The 21,401-nt window shown below is 42.0% G+C and overlaps 1 protein-coding gene across 2 annotated transcripts in view; it reads right to left on the bottom strand.

The window, feature by feature from the left end:
- BCAR3 (BCAR3 adaptor protein, NSP family member) overlaps positions 1-21,401 on the bottom strand; it is a 173,088-nt gene that overhangs the window by 70,351 nt on the left and 81,336 nt on the right. Inside the window, exon 1 of one of the 2 annotated variants that reach the window (XM_040360003.1) lies at positions 2,329-2,643. The exons of the other annotated variant lie outside the window; for it this stretch is intronic. Coding sequence (XP_040215937.1) covers positions 2,329-2,418 — 90 coding nt within the window. The 5' untranslated portion in view covers positions 2,419-2,643. Of the gene's footprint in view, positions 1-2,328; positions 2,644-21,401 lie in introns of those variants that run through there. 2 annotated transcript variants of the gene reach the window in all.

Below are 21,401 nucleotides of genomic sequence, written 5' to 3'. Positions count from 1 at the left end.
TGAAAAATTGCGGCGGTGTAACGTAAACGGGTTACGTTACGCTGCGCCCGCTCTACCTGAATCTGGCCCTGTATGACTAGGATTGGGGGCTTACTACTGAAATATGTATAAGACCCCTTTCACACTGGGGCGATTTTCAGGCGCCTTAGTGTTAAAAAAAGTGCCTGTAAAGCACCTGAAAGAAGCTGCATCTGCAATCCCAATGTGAAAGCCCCAGTGCTTTCACACTAAAGCGCCTGGAAAACGCCCCAGTGTGAAAGGGGTCTAGCATTAAAAAAAGCACCTGTAAAGCGCATGAAAGAAGCCTCATCTTCAATTCCAATGTGAAAGCCCGGAGTTCACACCGAGGCACCGCGTGGACAGGGCATCAAAAAAAGTCCTGCAAGCAGATTTTTGCAACGTTTTAGGAGCCTTGAATACACCGCTCCCAAAGCGCCCCTTCCCATTGAGTCGCTTTTTTAAACGCCAAAGTACCTGAAAAACGCCACAGTGTGAAAAGGGTCTTAGCGGAGTTTTACCAGCGTTTTTCGGGTGCTGGCAGTGTCAAAGGGCTCTGAAAGTACTCGGGCTTTCACATTGAGATTGCAGATGAGGCTTCTTTCAGGCACTTTACAGGCGTTTTTTTTTTTACGCCAAAGCATCTGAAAAACGCCCCAGTGTGAAAGGGGTCTAAGGTAGGGTGACCAGACATCCCCAGTTTCAGGGGACAGTCCCCTGATTGAGGACACTGTCCCCGGACCAAGTCTGTCCCTGGTTTTGTCCCCAGATTGGATTTAATAGGGGACAGGGGCAATTTCAAAGACAATCAGTGCAGAATTAAAATAAAAAAATTAGAATTACACACCCCCGCTCCGCCGTGCCTACTAGCATAGGGGGGTTGTATTTTTCCCATTATCTGTGCCCCTTTCTGATGATCATGTGCTGGTCGGAGCGGAGGGAATATTTCTTCAGTTTCGGGCGCATGCTCATTTAGCTTCGTTTGCACGTTCTTCTGCCTTGGCTCAAATCCTGGCCAGCCACCTGCCTATCTCCTTGCCTTCCCTGGCAGAGTGATCTTCCTCCGCTCCCCATCCAGTAGTAGCCGGGGCCCGAAGAGTAAGACTTGAGAGGCTGTGAGGCGGGCGGCGACGGGCAGAGAGTCGCTGATTGTTGCCATTACTAGTAAAGAAAAAATATGTCCCCGGATTTCATTTGAAAAATCTGGTCACCTTAGTCTAAGGCAGTGGTCTCCAAACTGTGGCCCTGGGGCCGGATGTGGCCCTTTGATTGCCTTTATCTGGCCCTTGAGGCATTTTTTCTGCCTGACACCAACATTTGGGCACTCTTTCCGGATGTAGCATTATTCCTCCCACTGATACCAACAATGGGGCACTATTCCTTCCAATGACACCAACAATGGGGCATTATTCCTTCCTCTGACAACAAGAATGGGCCACTATGCCTCCCACTGACACCAACTATTTCTCCAGCTAATACCAAAGATCGAGTATTGTTTACGTTTACAGGGCACAGTCCGGCCCCCCCCCCAAAGTCTGAAGGACAATAAACTGGCCCTTTCTCTAGAAAGTTTGGAGACCCCTGGTCTAAGGGGCAGAGAAAGCCTCAAACTATCCAGATATACACAGCAGTAAGTAAAGAACATTGGAAGACCTACAGAGACGGCTATGGATAAATTCTCAGCAAAAACAAAGTATTTCTTTGAAGATTAATAGCTGCCCTGACATTGTCACACAGATCACATGAATGAATGGATCATTTACCACATATAGTCATTCATACTAGGTTAACAATTAATTAAATTCATCCAATATTAGCCAAATATCCAAGTAAAGGTTTTGCCATACGTCATACTAAAAGGGACGTTTGGTTAACCTGACCTAACAACTATGTATCAATGGCAATCCAAGTCAGTCCCATGTGTGCATATAGCAGGATGTAATGTATATTAGTACAGCTCCCAATATTGTATGCAAGGTATAGCAGAGAAGCAATCGGCTGATCGGAGACCCCCAACACACTCCACCCTGTCATCCAGTGACATATGACAATGGAGATGTTGTCACTCTTATATATGATGTGTAAGATAATACAATGGACACTCCTGAAATGTCTGGAAACTCTTTTTCACAGTATAAAAAAGAAAAAGAAGAAAGAAAACCATGTAATTGTGATATTACAGGTGCAGTTCCAAAAGTTCAGCCAGTAGTTATTATAAATGGCACCCTATACAAAAACAATTTCCACTACAAAAAGCAGCCTGAAAACCAATGAAATCTGACCAATCAATTAGAAAGCATTCATGACCGTTCTTCACAATCCAGCACTTACCTTGATCCCAATAACGGATTTGCGCTGGTAGAAGCAGCATAGGGCTGCTGTGACATTCTCAAAGACATTACAGAAGCAATCCCTGGCCATTGTGAAATCCTTCCTGAGGCTCTCATTAAATACTATGGAGACAGTAGAAAGCACTAAAGTTTCCTCGGCACAATGTCAGTGTTGTGCTGCCTTTAGCAAGAGTCTTCTAGCTTGACATTTGTCTTGGCTTATTTGCTCAGATGGAGCAGCGTCTATGAACTCCGTGCTTTCTGGCATGTGAACACACAGCCTGCCATGTACAGAGTGCTAGAATTCTCATGTGATTCCTCTTACTCACCAATGAAATTCAAACCATCTGAGAAGCCTCCACCAGCCCAGCTCCCCAGGGTGTTCAATATTGTACACAACCCATTAGACATTCTCATGCTCATCCATTGCATACCGAAGGCACCATGCCTACATCATTTCTCTGTCATCAGGAGCAGTAGTGACTTTGCCAGCAAGGAGTCAGTGCCAGGGATGCCCTTACCTAAACTGAATTTGGACCCAAAATTCACAAGGTCAGTTCAGTAGAGGAAGGCTGCAACTACCTACATCATTCCCTTATATAGAAGGATGCATCTGCAGAGGAGTACCACCTCCTGTGAATTACAGAAGCACACCTCTCAAAGTTTACTTTTAATTAGGACGCCAAACAGGTCAATGTGTGGTGTCCGATTTGGGCAACTCGTGTGATCTCGCTGCGGTTATCAATAATGGTTAGAAGACCTCTACTGTTTAACTAGGTGGTCAGATCACAAACTATAAACTGGCATCTGAGCAAAGTGAGAGACACTCATAAAGGGGAACTGCAGAATGTCTAAGGTTATTTAAATGTGACAGATCAGCTTAATATTAAAAATCTCTCCATTGTGTGTTAAGGCTTAAAAACACACACAATATTATTTATATATATATATATATATATATATATATATATATATATATATATATATATATATATATATATATATATATATATATATATATAATTAGGGCTGCAACTAACGATTATTTTCATAATCGATTAGTTGGTCAATTGTTTAGATTAATCGGTTAATAACGTTAACAAAAAAAAAAAAGGAATTTTGCGGTGATTTGCATTTTTTCTTTGGCCAATTTGGGCAGATTAGAAAACACAAATTGCAGCAAAAACACATTACATGCTTTTCTGCAGCTTCTCCATTGAAGTATATTGAACCAAAAAAACAAAATAGCACCATTTTGCGTTAAAAAGTCCTTGCCCTTTCCAAATAGGCAGCAGCTGAAAAAAATCATGGATGTGAACGTGTCCCATTGGAAAACATGTAAATGAACTGTAGTGTGTTTCTGCAAAAAGCACCAAAAAACACAGAGGTGTGACCTCGGTCTGAGATGTTTAGTAACAACATAATGGGGGTTAAAAAACTAAAATTAGTGCAAAAAGAGCAAATAATTGCTACTGTAAGGGGTTAATTTTTTACTGTGAGACAGTGAAAGTAATATTTACAGTAGCATATTGCTCTTTTTGTACTATAAAGGGATTTTTTTTCTATTTATTTCTAACCCCATTATGTTACTGGCCAATTAATCGATTATGAAAATGGTAATCGATTAGTTTCATAATCGATTAGTTGTTTCAGCCCTAATATATATAAACACACATATTTATATATATTTATATATATATATATATATATATATATATATATATATATATATATATATATATATATATATATATATATATATATATATATATATATACATATATATATATATATACATATATACATACATACACACACACACACACACACAGTACAGACCAAAAGTTTGGACACACCTTCTCATTCAAAGAGTTTTCTTTATTTTCATGACTAAAAAAGAAAATTGTAGATTCACACTGAAGGCATCAAAACTATGAATTAACACATGTGGAATTATACATAACAAGAAAGTGTGAAACAACTGAAAATATATTTCATATTCTAGGTTCTTCAAAGTAGCCACCTTTTGCAGCAGACACATCTCTAGAACTGTAAGGAGGAGACTGTGTGAATCAGGCCTTCATGGTAGAATATCTGCTAGGAAACCACTGCTAAAGAAAGGCAACAAGCAGAAAAGACTTGTTTGGGCTAAAGAACACAAGGAATGGACATTAGACCAGTGGAAATCTGTGCTTTGGTCTGATGAGTCCAAACTTGAGATCTTTGGTTCCAACCCCCGCGTCTTTGTGCGACGCAGAAAAGGTGAACGTATGGACTCTACATGCCTGGTTCCCACTGTGAAGCATGGAGGAGGAGGTGTTATGGTGTGGGGGTGCTTTGCTGGTGACACTGTTGGGGATTTATTCAAAATTGAAGGCATACTGAACCAGCATGGCTACCACAGCATCTTGCAGCGGCATGCTATTCCATCCGGTTTGCGTTTAGTTGGACCATCATTTATTTTTCAACAGAACAATGACCCCAAACACACCTCCAGGCTGTGTAAGGGCTATTTGACCAAGAAGGAGAGTGATGGGGTGCTGCGCCAGGTGACTACCTCTCGAAGCTCATCAAGAGAATGCCAAGAGTGTGCAAAGCAGTAATCAAAGCAAAAAGGTGGCTACTTTGAAGAACCTAGAATATGAAATATATTTTCAGTTGTTTCACACTTTTTTGTTATGTATAATTCCACATGTGTTAATTCATAGTTTTGATGCCTTCAGTGTGAATCTACAATTTTCATAGTTATGAAAATAAAGAAAACTCTTTGAATGAGAAGGTGTGTCCAAACTTTTGGTCTGTACTAATATATATTATATATATATATATATATATATATATATATATATATATATATATATATATATATATATATATATATATATATATATATATTTATATTCTCACACACACACAGTATGTAGATATGAAAATGGGAGTGATCAGACTTAGTAATCACACACACAGGTTTGGCTATCTGGTTATGCCTTGCGATCGATCATCTTTTTCTACATGTCTGTGAAATGAATGGGCAGAGCGGCTGAACCGCCGTCGCTGCATTGGCGCTTTGCGGGTGGTTTTAATCCTTTTTCGTCCGCTAGTGGGGGTTAAAAGCACCCCGCTAGCGGCCGAATACCTCTGCAAAAACTACAGTAAAGTGCTGCTAAAAATAGTAGCGCTTACCGCCGATGCCGTCCGTGCCTCAGTGTGACAGGAGCCTTCCTGATTTGTGAGTTTAAGAGCCGGTTCACACTGGGGCGACTCGTCAGGCGGCTCAGCTGCCTGACAAGTCGCGTCCCATTCTATGCAATAGAACCGTTCTAATAGGAGCGACGCAAGTCGCTCCGACTTAGAATAAGGTTCTTGTACGACTTTGGGGGCGGCTCGGGGCGACCTGCATTGACTTCTATACAGAAGTCATTTTGCAGGTCGCCTCTGAAGTCGTCTTCAGGACGCCTTGCGGAGTCGCCCCCGAAGTCGTGCCGCCCAAGTGTGAACCGGCTCTTAGTGAGCGGCCCACCTTAGGGAGAAAGGCCAGCAAAATAAGTAATAACAGCACATGGGCACATAATGTTTTATTAATGTATTTAGTATTTTTAAAACGAAAAACACCCATAAAGAATATAAAGTCGTTAACAGCACAGTGTGGGTGGAAAATGGGGATAATCGCTTTAGACACATGATGGTTATGTAGCAGTGTATTGTAGAATCAGTGTGAAATCAGCTTCTAATAAGGCTTGGGGCTGTAGAAAGAAGGGTCACTGGCTGGCTGGAGGTGCAGGAAACTGGAATAATAATAATAATAATAAAAAAACAATATATAAATGATATTCTATTAATTAGGAGCAGCTGACCTCTCTTATCCTGCACCTGTTTTATTCCATAATAATACCATTTGTTCCCACTTTGTAAGTAACCAAATAGTGGTATGATAAAGTCCCCATGAAAGAATGGGTAGATTATTAAACGTGTATATACTGCCTACTATTAATGCTGTCAGACCCTTCTTTCTTACTACACAAACAATAGGACATATCCATCATGTCACATAACTCTCTTAGTGAAAGTTTCATGATGGAATGTGTAGCAGCTGCTGAGAGTAAGGGACACCTAAATGGAGGATCATCTCTCCCAAACCTAATGTGATAACACCAAGGAAAACGCTCGGTAATTATTTGACAGGCATGACTATCCAATGGCTATCACTGGAACCCAACACAAGCTTTACACCTGAAATCAGAGAGCAAATCCTTATTCTGCATTTCACCCAGATTCAGATTTCCATCATTGCACCCTGCCTGGACACTATGCCAAGATATCTCTTCTACACAGAATACTTTTTTGCTTAGAACTCATTCAAACTGCCAACAAAGGTCGTACACTGTCAAGAATCAATGTATTTCTGCAGCGGGCAGCACGGATGTTTGCGATCAGCAGCTGTGCAAATCAATGACAGGCTGATAGGTGCTGTGGCTGTCTGCAGCAGTGTGCTGATATACAGGGATGCATGACGTGCTTGGTAAAAAAGGAGACATACTTCATCTGTACACAATGTACACCATTACACATGTATGGTGTAAACAGGGCATATTTTATTCAAATATTTTCTATCTGCCTTTGCATTAAGCCTGCACTGATCAATACATCTTAGCACAGCTGGTTTAAAAGAGCCCTAAATCAATCAAAAATCATTATGTATACTATAATGCTTTTTACACCCCCAGACAGGAAGCCATACGATCTGAGCTAATCCAGTGGACTCCTGCACTTTCTTCTCTATTCTCCTCACTATTCTATTCTTCCTTTTCTTGTGTCTCCCTTTTTCCGTGTGTTCTTTTCTTATATATATATATATATATTTTTTTTTTTCTTCGGCTCTATCTTTTACTGAACAGTAATGAAGTATTATTCTATTTAACACATTTTAACAGCTCTGGTCCAAGCTAATACTCTATATGGTAGTATTATTTCAATCGTAGTTAATTATTCTTAGTTATATTAACTAATTTACTTTTCTTTTCTGTAATGGTCAAATAACCTACCTAACAGTAGCTACTTAGTGGACCTTAAAATTCTACCATTTATGTTAAAGCGGAGGTCCACCCGTTTTTTTTTTTTTTTAAAGTCAGCAGCTACAAATACTGCAGCTGCTGACTTTTAAAAAATGGACACTTACCTGTCCACCGCGCCCACAATGTCAGTAGACGAGGCTGAGCAATCGCTCAGTCCTCGGCTGCTTCCGCCGCCATCCTCGGTGAGGAAATCAGGAAGTGAAGCCTTGCGGCTTCACTGCCCGATTCCCTACTGCGCATGCGCGAGGATCGCGGTGCACCATCACTGATCCCCGCTCTCTCCTGGGAACAGTGTTTCCCAGAAGACAACAGGGGGGGCGTCACGAGTCTGGACTCCCTGCGGGAGTCAGAACCCGGAAGTGGTGCAAATACCTGTCTCAGACAGGTATCTGCACCCCCCCTCCCCCCTGAAAGGTGCCAAATATGACACCGGAGGGGGGAGGGATCCAAAAAGCGGAGGTTCACTTTTTGTGTGAACCTCCGCTTTAAATATGGTTTGCTTACTGTTGTATTATTTATTACAACTGCTTGAATTTACTTGTTGATCCAATCAATAAAATATTTTGAGAAGGAAAAATCATTATTTCAATGGTTACTTTTAAAAGTATATATATATATATATATATATATATATATATATATATATATATATATATATATATATATATATATACATATACACACACACACACACACACACACACACACACACACACACACACACACACAAACACATTTAAGGCCTGGTCACATTGTAAAGCCGCATGCGGCTCACAGCAGGGGTCCGGTGCGTGCTGGTTCACCGGTTCAGGTCTGATTTCAGCCCGGATTTTGGGCTGAAATAGAACTTGAAACGCACCAAAAAGGCATGCATTTTTCCGGCACACCGCATCGGACCCACTGTGGAGATATGTGAACCGGCTCCATAGAGAGCCAGTCACATTCTCCTGCTATGCTAATTGAATGCGGAGAAACGCGCATTCAATTCGCATAGGTGTGAACCCGGCCAAAAGGACCTTTGCAATGTATTTGAGGTACTTTAGATAAAGTACAATTCATGTGTTTTTAGACACACATCCATGTACATAATATAAAAAATTGAGAAACTGTCTTATACAATAGAAAAAGTTTACAAGCTCTGGTTCTGTAGAAAACTACCCAAGAAATCAGTTTTAAGCAGGGAAGGTGGAGTTATAAACAGTGGGTGACCTTACAATAATGTGTGATATCAGGTCTCTGGGAATTAGCACTAGTCCTCAAACAGCAGATCCAAGCTGGAGAATTAGAGAACCTGTCAGCATCATGGTAACAAGCTGGTTTACACTGTAAACATGCAAGAAAGTACCCATTGAGCGATCATTTTTTACAAAGTACTAATAATAGGGAACGTGAGCTGGGATTAGACCGTCGTGAGACAGGTTAGTTTTACCCTACTGATGATGTGTTGTCGCAATAGTAATTCTTGCTGTATGCCAACCAAAAAACATAAAAAAAAAATAAAAAAAAGTACCGGTATATATTTTTTCCTCTTTGTATAGATCACCAAGTGTATCCAACGCCATTTTCTTTTCCTCTTGGATGACGTAGGGAAACTTGCTTGGTTTTTATTGTGATCTGTATTCCCATTGGGAGATTCAATCTCTCCATTTGTGCTGCTTATTATGATCACTGGGATGTAAAGTGTGGGACAAAAACTACAAATTTTGAATTGTAACTGGATCATAAATAGTGGGGGAATTTAAAAAAAAAAGGAGCACGTATTTCAGAGAGGATTTCTCTAACTTTAAGGGCCCTTTCACACGGGGCGGATCAGTAATGATCCGCCTCCGTGTGTCTGTCAGCTCAGCGAGGATCCTCCGTAAAATCCCCGCTGAGCCGACGGCTGACAGGGCGGTCCCCGCACACTGTGCAGGGACCGCCCTGTCTTTTCTCCGCTCTCCCCTATGGGGGGGTCGGATGAACACGGACTGTGTGTCCGTGTTCATCTGATCCGCAGACGGAAGAAAACATAGGATTTTCTTCCGTCCGCAAAATCGGATCTTTGCGGAGGCGGGTGATTACATAGGGACCAATGTATGTCCCGTTTTCATCGGCAAACGGATGGATGTAAAAGCGGACCTAAGGTCCGCACATGTGAAAGGGGCCTAAGGGATCTTCTGTAACTGAGCGTCTCAAGACCAAAAGTGAAGGAAAATATCACACTTCTAAAGTGTGGTGACCATCCCCAATTTGGGATTCTCTTTCACCTTTGGTGAGAACGGTGAACGGCACAAACAGAAAGGGAGAATCCAATTAAAAAGGACAGACCGCAATAAATAAAAAAATAGGTGACCTCAGGGGTCTTCAAACTACGGCCCTCCAGTTGTTCAGGAACTACAATTCCCATCATGCCTAGTCATGTCTGTGAATATCAGAGTTTTACAATGCCTCATGGGATGTGTAGTTCCGCAACAGCTTTGAGGATCCCTGGGTGACCTAATGCCTCTCCACAGTATTCAAAACAAAAACATTTAATTTGTTGGAATAGTGCATGTGTGACATTTCTTGAAGTTTTCCCTCAGCAATCAGAAAGCGCCGATTTGCTTTCCAAATCCAAATGTTTAGAGTGTTTTCTATTTGCTGTGATCATAGAGGCTGGAGACCTCAAGTGTTCTCATGACTGGCAGAGGAACTGCAATGTTCTCACTCATCAGCCTCTCACTCTCTCCAGTTTAGTTCTCTTGTGTGCAGAAAACGTATTATGAGAGAAAATAATGTTTACTGATTATAAAGGGGGAAAGTCATAATCACCATCATTGAGCGAATTGATGCGGCTGAAAATGAAGTGCCATGGGACTGTGTTTTCATGGATGTCATTTCTGAGGATATCATTAGTCTGGGAAATGTTGAACAACAGCCTGCCTGCTGCCAGAATGATACATGGAAACTTGTAACTGTAGGAATTTCATGTGAGCAAGAGAGTCAGAGATGAGTAACGCATGAGGCAGCAACACACAGCTACATGAGCTCTAGTTACAAATAATCCGGGATCATTAGCTTATAGAAAATTCTTGTTTACCACAATTATAGTGCATGGGAGCCAAGACTCTCACTTTGTATACACAATAGATGGATTCATTTTGGTAAAGAGTTTATATTATAATCATAGGGTTACACAGTACATGAGGATGGATGGGGCCCTTGTTAGGGAGTTGGGTTCTTTAGGGCCACCAATGAAGTTGTGGATCCAACTGGGGGGGGGGGGTCGGGTGCTGTACAGTGGGGATCGAAAGTTTGGGCACCCCAGGTAAAAATTTGTATTAATGTGCATTACGAAGCCAAGGAAAGATGGAAATCTCCAATTCTTATAATATGTCAAAAAAAGTTAGATTTTATTTCCATCGTTTACACTCTCAAAATTACAGAAAACAAAAAAATGGTGTCTGCAAAAGTTTGGGCACCCTGCAGAGTTAATATCTTGTACTGCCCCCTTTGGCAAGTATCACAGCTTGTAAACGCTTTTTGTAGCCAGCCAAGAGTCTTTCAATTCTTGTTTGAGGTATCTTTGCCCATTCTTCCTTACAAAAGTCTTCCAGTTCTTTGAGATCTCTGGGCTGTCTGTCATGCACTGCTCTTTTAAGGTCTATCCATAGATTTTCAATTATGTTGAGGTCAGGAGATTGTGAAGGCCATGGCAAAACCTTCAGTTTACGCCTCTTGATGTAATCCCCCGTGGATGTTTAGGATCATTATCCATTTGTAGAAGCCATCTTCTCCTTAACTTCAGCTTTTTTACAGATGGCATCAAGTTACCATCCAAAATTAGCTGAAATTTTATTGAATCCGTTTTTCCTTCTACTCGTAAAATGTTCCCTGTGCCACTGGCTGCAATACAACCCCAAAGCATGATTGATGCACCCTCATGCTTAACAGTTGGAGGACATAGAAAAGGTTTTCTTCTGACCATATTTGTACAAGTATCTCTTTATAGTGCAAAAGTGTACCACAACTCCAGTGTCTGCCAGATCTTTCTGGAGGGATCGTGCAGTAAAACCTGGGTTTTGAATTGCTTTTCTCACAATCCTGCGAGCTGTGCTGTCTGATATTTTTCTTGGTCTTCCAGATCTTGCTTTAACTTCCACTGTTCCTGATGACTGCCATTTCTTAATTACATTCCGAACAAAGGATATTGACATCTGAAAACGCTTTGCTATCTTCTTATAGCCTTCTTCAGCTTTGTGAGCGTCAACTATTTTCAGTTTCAGTTTTCTAGACAACTGCTTAGAAGAACCCATGGTGCTGATTGTTGGGGCAAGGTCAGATGAGTCTGGGCATTTAAAACCTTTGAGATTGACATCACCTGGTCTTCCCAGACGATGATTGAGAACAATCCATGACACTGGCAGGTCTCAGCTTTGCAAAGGGGGCAGTGCATGCTATAAATACTGCAGGGTGCCCAAACTTTTGCAGACGCCATTTTTTTGTTTTCTGTAATTTTGAAAGTGTAAATGATGGAAATAAAATGTAACTTTTTTTGACATATTATAAGAATGTCTAATCTGTAACTTGATGCCTTTTGGAGATTTTTCCATCTTTCCTTGGCTTCGTTATGCACATTAATACAAATTTTTACCTGGGGTGCCCAAACTTTCGATCCCCACTGTAGGTGGCCAGCTTAAGCCCCCAGTTGGAAATGTTATCTATTAGCGGCATTATTTAATCTTGGCTGGTAGATACTAGTGTGAAAAGCAACACAGGTATGAATAACCTATAGGAGCCTGCTAGAGGACAGCTACAAGGCATGTACACACACCATGAGATTCAGACCAACGACGGAAGAGTTGAAAAGTGACTGGCTGTTTTTGATAAATATTTGAACATTTGATGGGGTCGATTTACAAAAACTAGAGAGTGGAAAATGTGGTGCAGCTCTGCATAGAAACCTATCAGCCTCCAGGTATTTTTGTCAAAGCCTAATTGAACATGATGAAGTTAGATGCCGATTTGCTGCTATATCAGCTGCACCAGATTTGCACTCTCCAGTTTTAATAAATCAACCTCAAATGTGTTTCAGAGTTGGCATTCTACCCCATTTGATCCTTGAATCCATTTAACCACTTGCTGCCCAAGGGCATCACTGAGTTGCAGTAGTTATACCTTCAGCTACAGGCATCATCCCAGTATCTATTTTTTAAACCTGTGATTCTCTGCCAATTAGCCGCCTAATCGCTTTTATGGGCGGTGAGAGGGGGTCCCCCCCTCCTGCTTAGAGATGGTGGAAGACCTGAAAGTCCCAGATGATTTCTATGACATAGGAAACTGGAAGTGACAAGCATTTTCGTCACCTATGTTTTGCCAGATGTAAACAGCGCCATTTTCAAATTGGTAAAGCATCTGCTCACAAATATCTTGGTGTGAGCAGATAGCTTGTAAGGGCAGAAGAGACTGGGGTCTACTAGACCCCAGATCTCTTAAAAAAATAGTACCTGTCACTGCATATTGCTGTCAGAAGGAATGTTTTAATTTCTTGTGACAGCCATGAAAGTGATTTAAAAAATTAAATAAAATTAACTTTTTTTAAACCGCCCCCGGCGCACAAAGGCAAGCACATAGCTAGGATGTTCGTGCATGTTGCACTTATCACCCATCTGTTCATTTGTTTTTTATGCTCAATAAAAGTCGTTTTGATAAAAAAAAAAAAAGAATAGGAAGTGAGGGGAATCTTTACAATGAGAACACCAACAGCATTTGAAAAATTTATTTTAGTGAAGTGATGGAAAATTGGAACTTGCTTTTTGTGTGACCCATAAAAAAATGTGTTATTACATCCTATCCAAGTGATAGGTGTCAGACATAATATAATCTGAATGGTAATCTGACCAGGGGCACAAAAAGCAAGGAAAATCTGGTAAGGCCCTAACCCTTCCTCATGTATGAAAAACGTGAAAATTGTTCCTTATGCCGCGTACACACGGTCGTTTTTTGTGATGAAAAAAAACGTCATTTTTTATCATGAAAAAAAACCGATGTTTTTCAAACTTCATTTTAAAAAACGACGTAGCATACACACCATCGTTTTTTCAACAAGCTCTAGCAAAGCGTTCAGCACGTTCCATTCAAACTTGCGTCCTAACTTGCTTCTGAGCATGCGCGGGTTTAAAAACGTCGTTTTAGCTACACACGGTCATTTTTTATGACACAAAAAACGACGTTTAGAAAAACGACATAAAAAATTGAAGCATGCTCGATTTTTTTTTTGTCGTTTTTCAGAAGTCATAAAACAACGTTTTCCCCACACACGGTCATTTTAAATGACGTTTTTAAAAATGTATTTTTTTCATCACAAAAAACGACCGTGTGTACGCGGCATTACAGTGAGCTCCACCAACACTGCAAGAATTAACTGGTGGTTAAGCCTAGGAGGTGGTAAAATAAATTTTTCCTCACCCAATTCTCCGCTTTCCCGACAGACAGCTGACATGGCGGTGGACTGTCCCTTGGTGTCCTCATGTTCAATGCAGGGCTAAGGACACTGCATTGGTATTGAAGTCAGGACCTTAGACCTCTGGGAGCATTGGGAAAGAGAGGCTGCAGGGACTGGCCTAGCAGCATGGAAGAGTCTGCAACAGCAGAGGATGGTGTAAGTAAATCTTTTCCATGCCCTATAAACCTAAAGGAGCAGTTAACCATTACATTGCAAATGCAGCCCCACTGCAAGGGAGAATTGTCACCTACAATTTCCAAATAATGTCCAGGGGCATTTTGCTTCTGAGCTTGATGTAGAGAATATTATCAATACAATATGGCCCCAAAGATCTTATCATTCATGTGTGCCTATGAGCATGGATGGGGCCTAGAAAGTAGAAGTTAATTTCAATCAGAAAAGAAGAGGATTGTACAGGATGAATGGGCTCATATGATCCTACCCCAGAAAGAGAAAGTAAAGGCTGCAATCTCATAAAAAAGAAAAAAAATCAGACCCGTGCAATGAGATCACTATATGCTAGACTGGGGGCTTAGGGCAAATCATGTTGGCATCTGTGATCAAGGGCAATACAGCACTATATGCCCAGTTATGACATCATTAAATATAACATATGGGTATGTTTGCTTTTTCAATACTACTTATGAATAATGAGGCATTTTACACTTGGTCAAAACTCAAAATCCTTATGATGTCCTGCATGCAGACTAAACCTCTGTTTTTAACGCATACCATTAGACAGGTTTAATTGGTTGTCTGCGAGCTGGTTGGTAAGTAAGCTTGTTTTTTTCCCCATTGATTTATCCATGGCCCTGTTTATATCTTATGATGTCCTGGGACACATTTCCAGGGACAACCCCTAAAATCCAGGTCTTTCCCTGGAAATCAGAGCAAGCAGGCAGATCTGCAAGTAACGTTATGTAAGTGTGTGGGACCGATTCCTGTGCTGCTTATAGAGCTTCAGATCCTGGGGAGAAAGGTCACGAATACATCAACTGCCAGCAAAATATGACAGGTGCAGACTGTACATAAAGGGTCCATGCACACTGGCTTACAAATCGCTGCTTCTACAGGAGTTTGTGTGTTTTGCCTGTAGAAGTATGTCCATGCATATTAGTATAATAAGAGGCATAAGTTACGCTCAACATTTATCAGCAGGAAAGAAAAAAAACCTCTCTGGTTTGCATTTCTGTTTGGAGCTAAACTGTGTACAAAAATGTTCTATAGAAGCATTTTTTCTGCGTTTTTTTAAAGCCCAGGCTGCATGGAGCCTAAGGGGCAAGGGAAAACCAAGACTGCAGTATGGAGATGACATTGTTATTTACCAAGAGATTACTACTCACTGTGAAATGAAACACACATTTTTTTGTTTATTTGTTGTATCTTTTGTTCACAGCCAGCCAATTTCCATCAATGCTGGGGGGTTAAAGTTACTACTTCTAACCACCGTTGGAGATTATTGCGGCCACATACACCAATGCTGGGGGTTACTATTACAGTCAATGACACCAGTGCTGGGGGTTATTTTACTCCTACACTACAAGCCATACATGCAGAAATCCATTTACTGGCCACACCTTTGAAGCGGGGGTCCACCCAAATTTTTTTTCTTTTAAAAGCCAGCAGCTACAAATACTGCAGCTGCTGACTTTTAAAAAAATGGACACTTACCTGTCCAGCACACCCGCGATGTTGGCAGCCGTGTTCGAACAATCGCTCGTCTCTCGGCTGCCCCCGCTGCCATCCTCAGTGAGGGAATCAGGGAGTGAAATGTTGCGGCTTCACTGCCCGGCTCCCTACTGCACATGCGCGAGTGGTCCGTCCTCACTGGTCCCCGCTCTCTCCTGGGACCAGTGTGTTTCCCAGGAGACAGCAGGGGGGACGGGAAGTGGCGTGACTTCCACGGTAGTCTATGCCTGGAAGTGGGTGCAAATACCTGTCTTAGACAGGTATCTGCACCCCCTTCCCCTGAAAGGTGCCAAATGTGACACCGGAGGGGGGGAGGGTTCCAAAAAGCAGAAGTTCAATTTTTGGGTGGAACTCCGCTTTAAGTATTCCGCAACAACTACTTTTGTGTTCTTTTCTCCAGCTTTAATGAAACAGCTCCATTATATTTCAACACACAACTCATTTTTATTGTATTAAGAACTTTATGTATGAAATTTGAAAAGACAGATAATTTCTTACAGCCCGGTTTTGGTGCACTATACACCTTAGCAGGAGCCATCAAATCTCCTCTATATTCAGAGAATAGGTTCAGGTACTCACATCCCCCCCCACCAATTCTACAGGGCCCAGGAGTGTGTATCACACAGGGCTCATGACTCAGAAGTGGGCAACACAGGGTACATGAGAGTGGAAGGCTGGATTCACACATGTGCGGTGTGAGTGTGTGAATTGAAGCTCCATTTTCACAGCTAATTGACAAAGTAGTTGTTTAGCGTTTCAGGTCAGTTTTTGATCAGGATCAGGTTAAGATTGCATCAGTATCTGGTTTACATCAGGATCAGGTCAGGATTTTATCCTGTTCACAACTCAATGACATGTGTGATTCAGAAGCGTTCCCAAAGAAGTCAATGGGCCTGAATTTGCACCCGAGTCAGATCGTGCTGCTCAGAAAACTGACAGGACTCATTTTTAATTTGTACTGAATCCGTACTCTGGCTGCACCGGACATACAGTAAGTGAACAGGCACAATAGAAAGCAATGGTCTTTCACATGTCATGCGAATTAGATGCGGTTCAAAGTGCATCCAAATCGCACATGTGTGAACCTAGTGCAACACATGCCAGTGTATAACCAAACGTTACCTCCCCCCCCCCCAACCCTTGCCCTAGAGAGTTCCCCACAATTTCAGTACAGAGACTTTTCCTCACCCTCCCAGTACATAGCCCACTCCTCTTTTATCTTAGTACAAAGACCTCTCTTCACCCCACAGTACAGAGCTCTCCCACCCCCACAATAGAGAGTTCTACAACCACTCACCTGAGAGTGCCAGAAAGTAGTCCTTGGCAAAGGCTTTAGACCCCTTTCACACCGAAGAAGTTTTTTTAGGCGCTTTAGCGCTAAAAATAGCACCTGAAAAAAGCCTCAGCTGCAATCCCAGTGTGAAAGCCTGAGTACTTTCACACTGGGGCGCTACGCTGGCTGGGCGTCAAAAAAGGTCCTGCCAGTAGCTTCTTTGCAGCGCTTTAGGAGCCATGAATACACCACTCCTGCCCACTGTAATCAATGGGCAGCGCCGCCGGCAAAGTGCCACTCTAGCACTTTTAACACTTTTTTGGCCGCTAGCAGGGGTTAAAAGCACCCCACTAGCGTCTGAAAAGTGCCGGAAAAACAACAGTAAAGTATCGGTAAAGATAGTGGCACTTTACTGCCGATGCCCGGGCACTGAGTATGAAAGCACTCTAAGGAGAAGTAGTGAGGCTGGTGCAGCTCAGCTTACCTGAGCAGCTTGAAGGATAAATACAGAAGCTGGCAGAGAAGTGCGTAGTGCAGAAAATGTATTCTACCGGCTTCTGTGTTTACCAGTGACAAGTTAGTAAGGGCAGGGGAGTGCCAAGGGTGTATGGGGCCTTATAATTTCTGTCTAGTGATAACTGTGTAATTGGCTATTTTAGATACATTGATCCATGAGTTTCTACAATGACCCGTTAACATATTAGCTACTGAGTCTATATCAGGTCTAGACTGCCAAACTAGCAAATCTGTTACTGGCTAAAGTGACTTCCTAATTAAAAACTGGTCCAAAACTTACTGTATGAAACTATACTAGAAAAGAAGGCTATTACTGCACAAATCTGCTCACATGAATAAGTGTTGGATCGCTGCTGGAAATTCCACTGGACATTTGCAGATAAGCAATATGCTGAGCGCTGGCTTCCTCTATACTGCAAATAAAGTGACAGACAGAGGAACAGTTCATACAAGTTAAAAATGCAGAAATTACATATGCTATATAGTGCGGCAGTTCATAAGCGGACACAGTGGCCATTCAGATGTCAGATATTTGCCATCTGGAGGATACAGGCCAATAAAGAATAATGAGCATGACTGGCAGCGTTCACAGATATACACACACATTTTATGACTTGGAACCAAAATTCATGCAAAGAGAACAAAGCCAGATTCTGAGCATTCACACAAACAGGAAACCGTGAGATTAAAATAAAATGGCCCAATGGATCTATCGCCTGATAAATATGTATGACAAAATTATTTTTAGCAAACGGCACGTCAGATGATTTATGGTCTTCATTTTGAATAAAAAAAGAAAAGTCTGCAATTACATGACCCTAAGTATAAGGACAGGTTGTAAAAAATCTGTGCTGATGACATTCATGTAGTGCCATTGACATTAGAAGAAACCTGTACCTAAACAAACATGGAGGCTGCGCTAAAGCTGACCACAGAGGGACTGAAATTTGACTGGTTCAGCAGGGAATGGCCAAATTGCAATCTAAGTGCAGCCTTTCCTGTACGACAGAAGTCCATTATATTATATTGACTTTTGTTGAACAGGTATTCTGACAGCGGAGAGTCCCAATGGCCCGGTTCGGGGGGGGAGTTTCTCCATTTATCTTGTTTGTAAGGATGGAGGAATCATTATTTTTTCCATTCAGCCTGTCGGCTGAATGAAAAAAAAACAAATCATCAGCTTTAAGTGGAATTCCGGCTATACACCTATCTAGAACCGTCCCCTACCCCCTCCTAACACCAATGCTAACTAATCTGTTAAAGGACGGATGTATATACTTACCTCTCTTACCGCTCTGGTCTGGTCCTGTGATCCCTTGTATTAGCTAGTGGAAGTCCAGGTAAGAAGAGAGAGACCGCTATGACAATGGCTAGTAAATCTTGGAGTTGTGATGTTACCCATAGGCTTCAATGACCCATCCATTGTCGATGCTCCCTCCTCTCCCCTGCAGCTTTGGCTGAGTTTCGAACCCTGTGTGGGCAGGCTAAATGTACCAAGTTGATCGATCAACAATCAGCCTACACATCTCCTTCATAACAATTACCTCTCTATCATCAATATGTTTCCACCCCATATATTCCCAATGTAGGCTGAAAATTGGTTGCAAATCTTTCCATTACCAGTGTTTAAATGAAAAAGGATCAAAGACTAAAGGGGTGAAGGTGATCTGCTTCATGCCTGGCAAGCATTGGAAATGATGTCCGATAGTGGCTGGCAGGAGTGGCACAATACCCTGCTCCCTTGAAAATTGGTAAATCTTGCTATCCCATTGTAACGGTCACCACCGTTTACGACCTTCCATCCCATCCACAACAGCTTATCGACACTCCAACCAACAGGACCCGATCCATAAGAATTCCTCCCAGACACGAGACACACAGCTCTGTGCTTCTGGTTTCAAATGTAATGATACTTTAATAGTTTCTTCCCGGGTCATTCCGTTACACCCATGATACAAATAAACTCCATCTATCAAAATTATTTTCTGAAATGGTCACAGTATACCTGCTATATATGACATGGATAACACTGTCATATGGAGTATGGCATTTATGAACAGGCGAGGCCTTCCAATGATCCATGCAAAACCTCTGCAAATAAGATGAGTACCCCTCATTCCCAACAGAAGCCTGATTGTGGTTGCACAATTTCTGCCCAACCAAGTTCAAATAATTTAATGATTATTATACTGAACAATTTCTTTGTTTACCGTGCCTATAGAGAAGAGGAGACTTTAATTTACAATATGACCCCCCACAAAAAAAAAAAACTAGAGGCATCACTATAGTACAAGTTTAAGGCCCCTTTCACACGGGGCGGATCAGTAATGATCCGCCCCGTGAACCTCCGCTTGCTCAGCGGGGATCGCTCCGTTGATCCCCGCTGAGCCGGCAGATGACAGGGCGGTCCCCGTACACTGTGCAGGGACCGCCCTGTCTTTTCTCCGCTCTCCCCTATAGGGGGGATCAGGTGAACACGGACCGTCTGCCCGTGTTCACCCGATCCGCCAGACGGATGGAAAAGTAGGTTTTTCCTACGTCACACTATGGTGGATCGGAGCGGGTCAGATGTCAGCGGGCATGTCACCGCTGACATCCGCGGCTCCATAGAGGAGCACGGAGCGCCCGTTCAGGTCCGCCTAAAAAACTGGCAGGCGGACCTAAATGGGCCACCCGTGTGAAAGAGCCCTAAATGGTCTAAACTAAGTGACCTCACTAGTCGTCATGACAATATTCTGTAAGGATATCATAAGAAATATTATACAACATATTGAATATACCGTATATACTCGAGTATAAGCCGGCCAGACTATAAGCCGAGGCACCTAATTTTACCACACAAAAATGGGAAAACGTATTGACTCGAGTATAAGCCTAGGGTGTCCATCTGCATGCCTCACTGTGTCCATGTGCATGCCTCATTGTGCCCATGCCTCACTGTGCCCATGCCTCACTAGACTTACGTTTAACATGGGAGTATATAGAAGGGGTGCCCAGCTTTGAAAAATTGGTGCTTCCCGGCCGTAGGTCCCCCAGACAGTAAACTTTGCACACTTGTAGAGGAAGAGTGGGGTTATATGTGTGGGGTCCAGGGGGTACCCGGTCCCTAAAGTCTGGGAGATCAGGCGCAAAAGGTGACTCGAGTATAAGCCGAGGGGGGCATTTTCAGCACAAAAAAATTTGCTGAAAAACTCGGCTTATACTCGAGTAGATACGGAATGTATATTTTTTATAAAGGCGGTTCAAGTGCAGTTAGGTGCGCAAAGTGTACATAGATACATAGTAGGTGAGGTTGAAAAAATACACAAGTCCATCAAGTCCAACTTATGTGTGTAATTAGACTTAGTTAGGGGACCTTGCATCAGATTAGGAGTCTATATAATGAAAGCAGACTGCTGATGGACTGTTGTTGGTTTGCTGTGAGCCTAAAAAAGTAAATGTAATTAAGAATCACTCTGCACTCAACACCAACATAAATTCACATTTCAGTAAACATTTAAAATATCATATCAAATGTATTGTGCATTCTAAAAATATAATACTGGAGAGTTATTTTTAGACAACGAGTAAATGAAATCAGAAAGGAACATGACTTACTGGAATGTACAGATTGTTTAATAAATTCCCCAGACTGCATGTCAGGGAACAGTTTGAGATTCCCACACTTACGATCACATACAGATCTAAACCAGATGCTGGTTCTGGTTCATGTGCGGTCACTATACGTGCTTACATACATTGTATTCATGGGAAAAAATGCCAAATAAACCCTTACTGGACTAATAGAGAAGCATTGGGTGATGAAACGTTAAACTAGTCTCAGACACTAGATGGCAGTGTGACACAGGTTGTGCAGCCTTTCCATCACATCGAGCTGATGGATAATGAGGCTTGTGAGCAGTTTAAAAAAAACAAAAATCGCATATATTGATTTATTTCCTCAATATCTTTACCAGAGACATGGTGATACAAATTAAGGCCCCATTCACACCTAAGCGACAAAACGCCCGACGCGGGACGCTTCTGTCGCTTGAGGGGAGAATTCCCATTGCCGTCTATGG

Source organism: Rana temporaria, chromosome 7, assembly GCF_905171775.1.
Source record: "Rana temporaria chromosome 7, aRanTem1.1, whole genome shotgun sequence".
Lineage (NCBI taxonomy): Eukaryota > Metazoa > Chordata > Amphibia > Anura > Ranidae > Rana > Rana temporaria.
Note: the sequence above shows the minus strand (reverse complement) of the source record. Positions and strands in the feature narration are given on the sequence as shown.